General features: G+C 34.2%; 1 protein-coding gene and 1 pseudogene across 1 annotated transcript; one reads left to right on the forward strand and one right to left on the reverse strand.

Moving 5' to 3' along the window:
- Nucleotides 1–6,176: 6,176 nt before the first annotated feature.
- Nucleotides 6,177–8,729, reverse strand: LOC149537613 (cell division cycle 20.2, cofactor of APC complex pseudogene; annotated as a pseudogene).
- Nucleotides 8,730–9,256: 527 nt separating this feature from the next.
- LOC149537614 (taxane 13-alpha-hydroxylase-like) lies at nucleotides 9,257–12,506 on the forward strand. Its single transcript, XM_089801327.1, has 3 exons — nucleotides 9,257–10,259; nucleotides 11,909–12,096; nucleotides 12,189–12,506. The coding sequence occupies exons 1-3, from the start codon at nucleotides 9,257–9,259 to the stop codon at nucleotides 12,504–12,506; spliced, it is 1,509 nt and encodes a 502-aa protein (XP_089657453.1).
- Nucleotides 12,507–15,639: the final 3,133 nt, after the last annotated feature.

The raw sequence follows: 15,639 nt of genomic DNA on the forward strand, positions 1-15,639 counted from the left end.
TAGATCACATTGGATAGAATCAATACACTACTTGATCCTATTATGTTTGTCAGGGGCATTAATGCCCCTAACATTCCACAAGAGGATCTTCATAATTGATAAGGAGCACTCTTAGTGCTCCTTGTTGATCATTTAGAAGTAGGAAAATTACCATTCAAAGTTGATTGGATCCCTCAATCAACTTCTATTTTAGCTTTTGATGCTTTCGATGGTCTATCCCTAGGCTTAGAAGATTTCTTAGTTATAGGAGATGGTGAGAGGGGGGATTATAGCATAGATGATTTCTTAGAGAAATCAAAACTAACATTAGTAAGAAGTGGATTAGCAAAGAGGGACCTAATCTGACCAGAACTATCTGTTTGAGTAGGAGACTTTTAGACTGCCAAGACAAGATCTAAAAAATGCAAAGTCCTCCAATCTAGGTGAAGGGGATTCAATTTAAAGTGTGCACTATCCTCATGTGGGTCATGAAGCATTTTACCTTCATCAAATAATTTGGGAGGAACTGGAACACTACCTCTACCACTAAAATGTGGGCATATTCAAAAGACAAAGAATGTCCTTGGGAAACTGATGCAACTTCTAATCTAGACAAGAAAGAAAGAGGTTGATCATTTAAAATGAGCTCATTAACAATAGCATCCATCTGAGAGGGATGAATAATATCTTCTTCATTGGCAATTGGATATGTAATTGCAAGTTTAGAAGATTTTGATGACATGAAAACAGACTGATCTAGACTTGTATACTTATCTCAATCTATATTTCATTTAGAAACAAGATGGGTCAAAAATAACATAACATTTTTAGCAAAATCAGAGGAGAAGGGCCCTAAATTTTGGGAATCCATAACAGGAAAAGAATTCACTAAAAATGAGCACAGAGATTTATTAGGACCTGAACAGTCTCCATGAGATTGATCTTTTTGTGTAGAATAATGACCCTTTGGTGAATGGGAAACAACTAGATTTACAAATAAGAAATGATATGGGTCACTTGATAGTTTAGCTTTAGATACATATTCATCACTAGGGGCAAAAGGAATGGACTGTATCCTAAAAGTGCACTTCAATGGGTCAAAGTTATGGTTACTACAAACTATCATATTAGAGCAACTTGGATCTCAACATTGATTAATAAAATGGCCCAAACAACCTGCCATCTTAATCATAGTCTGTGCATCTTGAATAATAATTTTTTGTTTCCATTGACCTTATTTAGATGACATAATTAAGGAAGAAGGTAATGATTTATCCAGATTTAGTAAGGCACAAAACCTTTTAGAAAAAGATGGTTTATCAAAAGACACTAGGTCATGACGGATGAATACCCCAATTTTATTTGCTATTAATTCAATAATTCATAGATCTCTATATTCTATTGGTAAAGCAGGAAGCTCAATCCAAAATGGCATAAAATCACAAGTTAAATGACTAGGTTTAAATTTTGGAGACCAAGCAATGGTATATATTCCCAACCCTTTCCAAAACCAACTCTTAATTCAAAGAACATTATGATGGAGGGCCACACCACTCTACCCACTCACAATCAAGAATGAAACAAGATGGAGATAGAGATGAAAAAAATGCTTCATAAAGCATCCATTAATACTTGAAAATTCACTACAAGAGCTTACATTTGAAAAGCTTATATTTTCCGAACTTCTACTTCTCACGCTTGTACTCCTCAAGCTTCTCCTTCTCAAGCTACTACTCCTCGAGCTTCTCCTTGAGCTTGATTTAGAAATGCTCATATGCCTTGCTTAAATAGGCACTTACCACCCCATGCATGACTTATCCACAACCTTCTAGAATTCCTCCACAACCTTCTACAACTTCCATAACCTTCTAGAATTACAACTAAGCACCACCATGTGGCCCAATTAGAAAATTACATTTTCTTTATGGATCACAACAAATATTAAATGCAAGATTTAAGAAACTTTCCACAAGCTTCTAAGATGCCACCTACACACCTCGATTAATGTAATGACAACTATTTTCTTATTTTTCTATTTATGCCACCTATGCACCTCGAAAATAAAAATTCTCTTTTCTTTTCTTTTCTCATTTTTCTTTATTTATTTTTTATTATTTCTTCTCTAATTTTCGTCACTTTCTTTCTCCTCCAAAAAAAAAAAAAAAAATTTTTTTTTTTTTTTTCCCAATAATTTTTTCATGCAAGATGCTCCTACATCAGACTCCCCCGATAGATAGAAAAGTGTGTCCCATACTTTGACGCCAAAAGAAAGATCTACCACCATCTTCATCTTCACCAAAGGTTTCCACCTCAATAGGGACAACAAAACCACCATGAAAATCCTCCACACCAACATCTCAACCATCCAATCAACAAGCTCATGCATAAGAAGAAACTGAATGTAATGCTTCATTACCAAACTCCCATTCACATCAAAAACTAGTGAATCCACACCAGCAGCAAAAAACCCTGCATTAGCAACAAAAAACTCCATATTAGCACCAACATTTAGATCTCCATCAATACATGTCAAACTCTCAACAGCAACAACCTCATTGCTCACAACAAGATGCTCTGCAATACATAACTCACCTCCAACAACTGGATCATCCACCTCCAAGTGCTCCATAATCTCCATTTCAGATTCAACCAATTGATCATGAAAACCAACCTCGATCCCAACATCAATAACATTAGGAATATCTTCAACAACAACCTCTAGTTGCTCTGCAGGTTCTGCATCAGGCTCCACAAACTGATCAGCAAAACCATCCCCTTCCACCTTAACCTTCTTAGCTTTAGCATCCAACTGAGAAAACATCTTAGAAAAATTCCTCTCCACTATATCATGGATTTTTGCAATCATCTTAGGGTCCAATCCTCTTGGAGCCATCTCCCAAGATCTTCATAAACCCTCTGCAACAAATCCTTCCTACGCTTCTTGTGACAACCAAATTGTTTGCAAGTCAGATCGCAACCTGCCACCTCGCACAAACAATCAGGAACCACATCACAAGTCTAAGACAACATATTTGCAATCCACAAGCTCTGATAAACTTTGCCCAACCAAGGTCTTGGTACAAACTGCCTCACACTTCAGCGACCTACTTGTACACTCAGGATCTCCTGCTCTGATACCACTTGATAGAGGGCCACACCACTCTACCCACTCACAATCAAGAATGAAACAAGATGGAGATAGAGATGACAAAAATGCTTCATAAAGCATCCATTAATACTTTAAAATTCACTACAAGAGCTTACATTTTAAAAGCTTCTATTTTTCGAACTTCTACTTCTCACGCTTCTACTCCTCAAGCTTCTCCTTCTCAAGCTACTACTCCTCAAGCTTCTCCTTGAGCTTGATTTAGAAATGCTCATATGCCTTGCTTAAATAGGCACTTACCACCCCATGCATAACTTATCCACAACCTTCTAGAATTCCTCCACAACCTTCTACAACTTCCATAACCTTCTAGAATTACAACTAAGCACCACCATGTGGCCCAATTAGAAAATTACATTTCCTTTATGGATCACAACAAATATTAAATGCAAGATTTAAGAAACTTTCCACAAGCTTCTAAGATGCCACCTACACACCTCGATTAATGTAATGACAACTATTTTCTTATTTTTCTATTTATGCCACCTATGCACCTCGAAAATAAAAATCCTCTTTTCCTTTCTTTTCTCCTTTTTCCTTATTTATTTTTTTATTATTTCTTCTCTAATTTTCATCACTTTCTCTCTACTCCAAAAAAAAAAAAAAAAAAAAAAAATTTTTCTTCAAATTTTTTTTTTTTTTCCCCAATAATTTTTTCATGCAAGATGCTCCTGCATCACATTATCCTGAGCAATCTTTGAAGCAAATATAACAATAAAAAAAGAAGACTCATGATCAATGTAGAATAAATTAGTAATACTTCGCCCAAGAAAGAAGATCTGTAGCTGGGAGGAAGGACCAAATCTTACCAATGTTTGCTATGTCGAGCATGTAAGTGATCTGTGGTTCAAGAAGTTCATATTCAATCACAAAAAGTTGGTCATCACCATCTGTAAGTGTGGCATTTGAACTATCCAAATTATCATTGGGACCAATTGATCTTACTAAAGATGTGGACCCCAATTTTTCCTTCCAAACTTTGGGAGGCTGATTTACCATAGATTTTTTTACCTCCAAGTGAAATATTGTTGGGATAAGACAAAAATTTTGGATTGGTAATGGAAACATTATTTGGCCATGATATATAAGAAGGGATTTGGTAGTTGAAATGTCCAATTTCCTCACTAGTTTTGGAAAAAATAGGTGTGGGCTACTGAAGTGGCTCTTGACAAATGTCAGATATCGGCTGGTTCTTGGGTTTGGTTGTCTTGAGACCATGTTTTATCTTCTTTGCACCATGTTCACTACGGCCAAAGCCATATGATATGTTGAAATTCCTAACACCTATTTTTCCACCATGATGACAAAGAGAGGAAGATGAGCTTGGTTCAAAAACCTCCCATGTACATAACAAGCTCTAGTCTTTCCATTTCATTCATGCTCAAAAGAGAACTCAACCAATTCTCCTTCTGCCAGAGATCTAAATCCATTATAGCGAATCGATGTCTTATGAATGAAAGTATCTTTTCTGCCATCATCAAAAGTAATAAATCCATAATCCTTTTGTGGATCAAACCACTTGACCTTTCTAGTCCTTTTCCCACTCTGCCACATTTGTTGTAACAAATTTTAATAAAAGTCGTTGTCTATAATATTGAGTGAGTGAATTTCACTCCAATTCTGATAAAATTTGATATTACATATCCACTCATCAATATTTAATGGTGTTGCAGACTAGGATTGAAAAGCATAACTGTGTTGGAAAAGCAAGCTTATTGTGAGTAACAGGTGCCTCTTTGACGATCTGGGACAACGGCTAGAGAGCTCTCGATGCTCTTGGCATGGGTGACACTCTTCACAGCAAGCGCACGAAATTACAAATGGATTTTAATTAAAAAAATTTAAATTAAAAGTCTACAAGAGCATCGATCTACAAAACCATGAAGTGCACTGCATGCAATGATCGAGGTAAATCATGCTAGATGGGCTTCATTACAATTACCCTAATAAGCCTGTTCTCACAGAAGATTCAATTCACATTCAAGATTTTATATATCTTTTACACTAGAGATAATTCGCTGCTTATTGCCTAGGAAATTTTCTTATCGCTATAGAAGTTTGCTCCTGATCTGCTTAATTTATTGGGATGTTCACTCTCTGCTTGTTGGTAAATAGATTTGTCACAGTAGAATTGCCCAATGGAGTGTGTGGCAAATCATTCACAACAGTTGGACAGGCCCTTGATCTCCGGCCTTCCTCTGCGTTTGGAGGGCAGCTCCCTCGTAAGATATAATTTTTAAAAGGTTTTTCAATTAAAGAATCTAAAACTTCAAAATTTAAGAGAAAGTTGTGGAAGGTGAATGCACCACATGCCCTCATAGCCTTCGGAGATTAACAAGATCGATAACAAAGATACCCAAGAACTACGCTTGAAAGCAACCTATATTATTAAGCACATTCATTATCATCTGTAAACATTCGCATAGCACCATGAGAATGTCCACTACAACATATAACAATTTGGATTTTAAAATAAGAAACCCAAAGTAGATCTCATTTCATTTCCTCGCACCAAGAAAAACAATAGAGATTTTTCAATTCAGAGATAAAAAGTGTACATACTTTCCAAAATTTATCCCTAGATCAAAATTTCAGCATAGTGTTCCCTTATTTTTCCAACCCAAAAAGTCCCCCTTTTACAAAGCCAAAAGGAGCCCTTATATAGACACAGAGGTTAATAACTACCTCCTCTGTGGTTAATAACTACCTCCCAAATACGTGATTTGGGTGAGGTTAATTAACCTTAACAAAATTAACCTCAAATAACAATGACCACTAATTGAAAAGTATAGCTTGGAACATGTCTTCAGATGGTTGAATCATTGACTTGTTGTGTTACTTGATAAGACTCCTTCATGATCATCACCAAGTTGGATATATTGAATATGGACAAAGAAATGATCTTTCGCAACATCAATTGCTCATGCACTGACAGTAGTCTAAATGGTGATGCTACAATCTTGAATGAAGAAGATGAATTGTCGCTTCGCAAGAACATTTGATTTGAAGAAGGTAATTGTTTCTTTCACTTCTATGCTCTGAGTCCTCGTAGAAGATCCAAAGTTGTTCTTGGCTGGAGAATAGGTGGTTTTCTTTCTAGCTCTTTAGTTTTGGTATTCTTTGAGGTATCAAGAGTTCCAAAGACTTTCCAAAGCCTTGGTGTTTCATCTACTCCAGTTGATGCAACAGTAGAACCAATCTGGACTCTATGCGAGATGCGGCACCCTTGAAGTATGGCTAGTGAGCTCTACAACCTTTCTCATGGATGATTATTTCCATAAAGCCAATTGATTGTCGCGATACCCACGTGCACAAACTGAAGAGTTGGTGTCAATTGTCTTAGGCACGCTCCACTGAGACTATTCCACAACTTAATTGATCGGTTTGCAAGACTTGCACCAGATGCCAAAGGATTGTGGTGGAAAGTGCATCACGCCGAGGCTGTAACTGCATCATTATGTCCCTCCATTCTGTGAAGATACCGATTTCTACCATTAGAGGATGACACTTTTTTTTTTGTGTCCTAGATATGAAGCAAGTTATCGTTGCCTCCACTCGCAAGTTGCCTGCCAGACAAGGACCACTTTAATCCACACAATTTCTGCTCATGGCCTCTGTATGTCTTTACATTGAAATTATCCATACGGATATCATGAATTATTATTTTAATGTCCTCACTATCGGTTGCAAGAACAGTGTCATTTTAGGAAAGCGAGCCTACACGGCCATGATGACTTTTCAATGATCTCAACTGTTGATGATATGTTGAGTCCCAAATTTGTACAGCATAACTAGTCAATCCAGTGGCAATATTTTTCCCATCGGGTGTCTAATTAACACTGGTTATTGGACCAACATCGCTATCCATAGTCAATAGCTTAGAGGTAATGCTCTTACTTGTATCCCATAAGTATACTACATTGTGTTGGAACATTTGGGTCATGAGATTTGTAAAATGTGATGTCTACATTCACTGAACCTCCTCTTTGAAGCTTTCACATAACAATATCATTATATTGGTCCAGTGGGCAAGGTACATATTTTCCAGTATTCACATATGATGCAACATTTTGTGGCTCCAACTTTAAAAGGTGATATGCTGCACGGCTCCCTAGCTCTACATTCCCGTGGCTTCTTCAACGAGACTCTTGAGAAGGTAATGATGATGAGATTCCATGGGAAAGCCAATCACTGCCACATTTACCTCCTCCTCCATATTACAAACTGAAGGTAATGCATTGTGTCAAACAACTCGAATGCAGTGTCACCATTCTTGCTAACTGCCGTGATCTTCAGCATCTGGGGACCACAGGCATGAGAAGTAGCAGTTTTGTGTGCAAGAAACTCCATATTGTGATCCATTTTATATAGCGAAAACAATCACATGAATTTTCCTCGCATTCCCCATGACATCTATGATTACCTGAACTGCTGTGAACTATAGCACTCTCACATACGGCAAAAACCTAATGTAGTAAGCAACGCTGCTTTCGCCAATTAGAGGATATAAATAACCTCATAAAACTTATCACAACTCTGACAGGATATCTCCATTCTTTATGTTTGACGGATGCTCATACCCTGTTCTATAGCTCTAATTGGCACAGGCAGTGAGGATGCCAATGTAATCTTTACCAACTGGTACATGGATTATAGAAAATACCGGTAATATCTTTTGAAAACCGTAGACATCCTTTAGTAACTTAATTTTCTTTGCACACGGCTTCATTCTTTGAAATTTCTCCTGGTACGACACCTTTCTCATTTTGCAAATCTCGTCTTCTGTAACTCCTTGGGTGTAAAGAAGCTTTTCTTCATCTTCTATCTAGCTACTGCATTATTAGCAATGTTGCATGTATCACCTTACTAGGTTAATAACTACCTTATAGAGGTTAATGAAAACGTATTCTTGGTAGCTCTCATTAACCTTTTGAGAGTTTAGGTTAGGAAAAACGTGTCTTCGAATGCTATCATTAACCTATAGGGGAGGTTAAGAAAAACGTATTTTTAGTGGTTAACATTAACCTTTTACTTGGAGGTTAAGAAAAACACATTTTTGATGGTTAACATTAACTTTTAAGAAGTTAAAGGTTAAGAAATACGTGTTTTTGGTGGCAATCATTAACCTTATATATCTTGAGGCTCAGAAGCTGGATTTCAATGATCTCAAGTGCTGTACGGAACTGCTAACAAGCCGGGGACATGGAGACTTAAAGATTTGCAGATTTCATAGATAGAATGATCAATTTAAGGCTTAAAACCAGCCAAGTTTTAAATACGAACCATGACTTATAAAATTGAAAGAATTTTATAACCGGGCAACACTGCTACAGAAGTTTCATGTGAGATTTTAAGATCCTCTTGGTCTCTAATATATTATATTCTCAAAGTTTGCTTCCACCAAATTCATGGATGTTGGGCAAACAGTTCCGATTTGTTTCAATCTGATGGTAGTGGTATCTGCCAATTCCAATTTTTGGATAGTTGCAAAGAAATTTGATCCAGCTAATGTCTCTCCTCTCTGTGGATTGAATTGCGTCTATCCTGTCGGATCGAATCCCTCACAATTGCTGCTTATTGCCAAGGAAATTCACTCACTGCTACAAAAGTTCGCTCCTCCTATTGACATTAATTAGAGTTTCAACACTATCTACATATTTGACAAATTATATCTAAATAAATCATATTTATTAATCTATTTAAATATTTTAATAATTATTATGTTATTTAAATTGAAAATTATTAATAATTTAATTTATTCACATAAAATTATATTTTGAAAAATAATTTTATTATTAAATTACAACTGCTAGTTGATATTTTGTTTTAACTCCTGTCTTATACTGTTGTAGTAAGTAGTATGAACCTTTATTGGCAACGAAATTTTTAACATTTGTCGTGTTTCCATAAGCTATTGATAACAACAGTGTGAACCTTTATTGGCAATGAAATTTTTAACATTTGTCGTGTTTCCATAAGCGCTATTGATAACGATGATGTTGGCCCAGCCGGCTACCTTAGGGCCTGCAGTTGTGCCAGTTAAGCCGAACCGGTTTTATCATTATATACGGCCTTACCCCCACACTCTCACTCACATTCAGAGCCAAAAAGATGGACGCTTTTCATGTTATTGGGGCTACTCTTGCAGAAAAGCTCCAGTGGGACTCTCTTTCTCCTGCTCCCCTTTCCCTAACAGCCATAGTAGGGATTATTAGTATACTCCTTTTCCTCTTCCGTAATTCTAAGAGACATTCCTCTGCTAAACTCCCGCCAGGAAACCTAGGCCTCCCTCTGGTGGGAGAAACTCTGAAATTCTTAGCGGCCCTTAGGTCTAACAAAGCCCGAGAGTTTTTCGATGAGAGAATAGCGAAATATGGGGATGTTTTCATGACTTCCCTTATTGGGTATCCCACAATAGTGGTATGTGGTGACAAGGGAAACCGCTTGCTTTTGTCCAACGAGAATAAGCTCGTGGTGGTTTCATGGCCGGCCTCTTTTATGAGACTGATGGGTCAGGACTCCGTTGCCGCCAAAACTGGAGAGGAGCACCGGATATTGCGCGCCGCCATTGATACCTTCTTTGGACCTTCGGCGTTGCAGAAGTACGTTGCCCAGATGAGCTCCGAAATCAGGCAGCATATTGATGAGAAGTGGAAGGGAAAAGACGAGGTGAAGGTGCTTCCTCTTGTAAGAGAGCTTCTGTTTTCTATTGCATGCAGCTTGTTTTTCGGCATAAGGGAGGAGAATCAACTGAGGCCGCTTCATAGTCTGTTGGAGACTGTTCTCGCTGGGAATATGTCTGTGCCCATCAATTTCCCAGGGAGTCGTTTTAACCAGGCAGTGAAGGCCCGGGCTAAGCTTGATGAGATGCTCCTCTCTCTGATAGAGAAGAGGACAAGTGATCTGAGTGCTGGAAGAGCTTCTCCCGCACAGGATCTTCTTTCTGTTTTGCTGACGTTTAGAGATGAAAGAGGGAATCCTTTGAAAGAGTCGGAGATCACTGATAACTTTTCTGCCCTTCTCCATGCCTCCTACGACACTACCATCTCGCCCATCACGATTATGTTCAAGCTCTTGTCTGCCAATCCTGATTGCTATGAAAAGATGGCCAAAGGTATGCATCTATGTTTGTAGATAAGAGTATTTGTAGAGCTTTATCACTGGTTTGATGATACGTGTTTTATAGAATTATATGAGTGTACTTTTTGGTTTTAGTGTTTCGGTTGGCTTAAGGTATGGATTTATGTTTGCTGAAAGAGTTTTGTAGAGCTTTATGACTGATTTGTAAGTATGAGTTTGAAAAAACTTGATATGAAATTTATAGAAATGTTTTAATGATATTTTTGGTTGTTTAATAATTTTACTTCTTATGAAAAGATGATGTAAAACATGCATTTATGTTTATGGATAGAAGCATATAAGTTTTTTGATATGTGTTTTTATAGAATTGAATGATTTTTTTTTTCGTTTTAATGGTGTCAATTGAATTTTGCCATTCATTTATGTTTGTGATAGAGATAGATAATTTTGTTGGTATGAGTTTGATAAATATATGATTAATTTTGGTTTAGATTCATTTTTATTATTTTTAAATTTTGATTGGTATCAAAATATATGTAGAAGCATGTATGTATGTTTATAGATAGAAACATATCATTTTTGTTCATATGAATTTTATAGAAATGTATGAGTGCTTTTGACTTTAATGTTATTTTTGGTTCGCTTTCAATAATGGTTGCAATAAAAATGTTGTCAAAGGATGTATTTGTGTTTATGGATGAAACATATTGTTGATATGCCTTGTAAAGGAAATGTATAATTTCTTTAAATGGTTTCAATGATGTTTTTGGTTATCATCCAATTTTGGTTAATATGAAAAGTTAGCTAAAGATATGTATTTATGTTTAGGGATGGAAACGTAAGATTTTCTTGATGTAATTTTATGAAAATTAATAGTTTCTTTTGGTTTTACTAAAAAAAATTTTGAAGGGAGTGGTCTATGGTTGCTTTTGACGTGCATTTATGTTCATAATAAAAATAAATAATTACATTTTGACATGAGTTTATAAAAATACGTCAATGATTTTAGTTTGAATGATGACTCTTATTGTTTTCCAATTTTAATTTCTTTGAAAATATGGGTAAATACATGTATCTATGTTTATAGGTAGAAATATACTTTTTTATGTTTGTATGAGTTTTATTTTAACTTTTAATGATATTTTTGGCTATCTTGCAATTACAATTTTTTATAAAAAGATGAACAAGAAAAAGAGAGTGATCAATCTTATTATTACTATTATTATATCTATTTATCTATCTACCTACCTACCAACCTACCTACCTATCTACCCATCTATCTATCTCTCTATCTATCTCTTTATATGTCTATCTATTTGTCTACCCATCTATCTATCAATCTATCTATAAAGAGTGTGTCGATTATATAAGAATGAAATGTTTTTTTATGTAAACATATATGAATCATTTTTATTTTAATGAAGTATTTTGTCAAAATTAAAATGAAGAGTGATATAATATCACTAACTTTAGAATCTATATTATTATGCATTATTTTAGATTTATTCACTTTCTAATTTTACTATAAATGTGGTAATTATTAAATCTTATTTTTAGAAAAACATCATCTTATAATATTACAAAATTAATTCAAAATCCAATTTAATATTAGAAATTCTACATAATATTTTAGTTCTCTCTCATTTTGTGTTATGATGTATTCTAGTGTTTAATTTACAACAGAACAACTTGACATAGTCTCAAAGAAAAAACAAGGAGAAGAAATTCAATGGAAAGATCTAAGAGATATGAAATATACATGGCAAGTGGCTCAAGAAACATTGCGCATTTTTCCTCCATCATTTGGGACATATCGAAAGGCTATCACAGATATAAATTACAATAGCTATACAATCCCAAGAGGATTTAAAGTAAGTTGTATTCTTATTTTTAACTTTATTGAATTTATTCAACACAATCACGTTTTACAAGATTACTTTATATGATTGTATTGTATGGACAGATTTTATGGACAACTTATACTACACATCACAAAGAGAAGTACTTTAGTGATCCAGAAAAATTTATGCCTTCAAGATTTGATGAGGATGCAGCTCCTTTCACTCCTTATACATATGTACCATTTGGAGGAGGCCTAAGAAAATGTCCAGGATGGGATTTTTCAAAGACAGAGATATTGTTATTTATGCATCATTTTGTGAGGACTTTTAATGGATACAAGGCAATTGACCCAAAGGAAAAAATATCAGCTGATCCAGTGCCTCCATTACCCATCAATGGATGTCCCATCAAACTTTATCCAAGACTTGACGTTAACTAGAATATCTTGCAAATAATTAAGATAAATAGAAGAATAATCTCAAATAAAATACCTATATTTATAGGTTTGTGAAAAGAAAATATTTGTGTAATATATATGTACCAATCTATATTTTAAAGTTCACAATGCCAACAATTATTGTCTTGATTTTTTTATGCACCTTCCCAAGTGTATCCTCTAACATTCAAATTTTTTATTCCTTCTCAATCTCATTGCTTTCGTTAGATTTGATAATTTATCTAGGTTATTCTAATACATGCCTTGTTTAACAACATATACTTAATAATTAATTATTCTTAACATGTAGTTACATTTCAAACAAAAAAGGCAAAATAATAAATTTTAAAGAGATAATTTTTATAATTTTTAAATACTATATTAATATTTTTCTAAAAATAATTAATTTCTAATATTTTTCTTTTAACGTTTAAGTGTTACTTTCAAGATATAAAAATAATCAATGTGTTCTAGTAATTAGATGCAATTTAAACTAGATATAATAAATGATATATGTAGTTATATTTTATCTCCTATAATATGTAGTTATATAATTGATTGTATAAATGGATCTCCTAACTATAAATGGATCTTTTGATTATAAATCTTATAACCAATAGTACAATGTGACAAATTATTAAAGTGTTAACCAACCCCTATACATAATGAGTCAAATTTCCTTTAAAAAATTGTATCTCCCTTTAGTATATTGTCCAATGCATCCCCCAATGCTGTAATTTAGAAGCTTACTTATAAAATTTTACATCTCTTGCGAGTGTGCCTAATTCTTGGTTAAGTATTTTGGAAATAATTCCTCCCCTGCTACACAAATAATCAATCAAATGTTTCTATAGGAGACAACCTCTCCTCCAAAGGTCCACATCTCCTCTGAGTGTGACAAATGCCTCCTCAAGTTTTCAAATTCCTACCTGCTCTTTGAAGGGACAAACATGATTCCAATACCCCTATTTTCCTCAAGGACACCCATATGTTAAGACCCCTCTTTTATTTATCTTGGAAAACTATGTTAGCCCCCTCTTTATTAAAGGATGATAATATATTGAATCCCCTCTATTCTTTAAGGATAGTTATGCCAAGTCCCCTCATATTTCAAGAAACACAAACATGTTAATCCCCCTCTTTTCTTCAGGTAAAAATATGTCAAATCCATTATTTTTAATACATACACAAATAAGATGTTTCTCATGAAATGAATCATCTTTGAGAAAGACACCAACTTGTGTGTGTGTGTGTGTGTGTGTGCGCGCGCGCGCGTGCATGTGTCTATATATATATATATATATATATATATATATATATATATATATATATATATATATATATATATATATATATATATATATATATATATATATATATCCTCTAGACTTTGTTTCCTTGAACCTCCAATTTTATTGTCCAATGAACAAAAAAAGGTTCATTTATGAAGCTTATAGTACAATGGGATGTTAAGTTCAACCAAAAAATAGATCTATATAATTTAAAGTTATCTTTAAAAAATTGACTTTATAAATTATTCTTTCCAAACCCTAACTTCTCCTTTAATTTAGATTTTTATTTCACACCCAAAGATAGAAAAAATATCAACTAATTTAAACATATAATAAATATTTCACTTATATTGTTAGCCTTCTTCAAATGTATTCAAATTATCTCATAGTTTTTAATATTTCTTCTCCAATTCTATCAAATGAATCAAATAAAATGTATAACTTTTACTCCTACTAAGCCCCTCCTCCATATAGGGAAAAATTATGTCATAATACTCATGTTGATTTGTTTTTATTTAGTACACAAAACTTTAATGTGACAAATAAAATAACAAGTGATAACCTTTGTATCTCTTAACATTCTTAATGTTGGAATCAAGCCCTTATTTTACAATCAATGTTCTATTCTAACAATGTCATTGAAATTTTTCTTATCTTAGTTCATAATCATTTGTTCCTTACTTCTCAATTTGATAGACATGATATTAGGTATAAGAATAAATCTCTTGTTAGAATATATATAGTCCACCAATATAAATGAGAGGGGGGGTGAATTAGTTATCCAACTAATATCACAATCATCAATCTTATTAGACTTTAACCATATGTTCAATATAATTAGAAGCCACAACAAAGATACTCATACATAATAACATCAGATATGTTAACTAGGGAAACCCTTGATCAGAGGGAAAATGATGCAGGAGCATCCAGTAGTGTAAGGGCAATCCTATATCACCCAAAAATATGCTCAGTGTTAGTTTCTTTTTAAAGTAATTTAATTTTTGGATACCCATTTCGGTCAAATAAAGATTCCAACTCTAATAGCTCCACTATTGGTTTTCTAGGTTAGAGTTTTTGAGCACCTTGGGATATGTACCAATGTGGAAAATTGGTTATTTTATAATTAAGTCATAATTATAATGAGTTAGATGGTATAAATTGTAGGGATGATTATAATTTTGATTTAAAGCACTCCAAAAAAATAAATAGGTCAAAAGGCTTTACGGTTTGAAAGTTATTGCAATTTTAAGTTGCCTGGAGACCTCCTAAGAGCACTTCAAAGTCAAATTTGAGCCACTAAATGGCCTCATACAAGCCCAAAAATGAGGACCAAGAAAAGCTCATACATAGAGCTATAGAGCACTTGGAGATCTTTCTGAAAATGTAAACACTTTGTCAATCAGATTCCCAGATCAAAAGTTATGCCTCCCAGAAGTTGGACTACCATTTTTGGATTCTTCTAATTTTACACTAACTTTTGACATACTTTCTAGAACCTTCTATTTTGGCAATGGATACCAAATGGAATATTCTTAAATTTATTCCTAACCCTAAACCTAATTTGGTTTACTTAAGGACATTTCTAGCATTGTAAAAGCAATTTTTGGTGGAGTTTGGGAGAAGGTACTGTGAGAACGGTTTTCCCTAGAATCTAATAACATTGTAAGCCCATAGGGCATGTCATGAAGTCCATTTTTTTTGTACTGAATGTTATAGCATATCATTTATGATAATAATATTTCCCCTTTCTTATTGTGTTCATTTTTGTCTTGGATTGTGCCTCCATTAAGTGGTATCAAAGAAAGTTTTCCGAAGTGTGTAGATAGAGCGCTAATTGTGAG

The sequence above is a fragment of the Cupressus sempervirens genome, chromosome 9, assembly GCF_028749045.1.
Source record: "Cupressus sempervirens isolate cs-2001-9-10 chromosome 9, ASM2874904v1, whole genome shotgun sequence".
Classification (NCBI taxonomy): Eukaryota; Viridiplantae; Streptophyta; class Pinopsida; order Cupressales; family Cupressaceae; genus Cupressus; species Cupressus sempervirens.

What these genes read in the sequence shown, in the direction of transcription:
- LOC149537614 (XM_089801327.1), top strand. Translation starts at nt 9,257, where the DNA reads ATGGACGCTTTTCATGTTATTGGGGCTACTCTTGCAGAAAAGCTCCAG. An exon ending in CTATGAAAAGATGGCCAAAG is followed by an intron (nt 10,260 to 11,908) that starts GTATGCATCTAT and finishes AATTTACAACAG; the next exon opens with AACAACTTGACATAGTCTCA. An exon ending in CAATCCCAAGAGGATTTAAA is followed by an intron (nt 12,097 to 12,188) that starts GTAAGTTGTATT and finishes TTGTATGGACAG; the next exon opens with ATTTTATGGACAACTTATAC.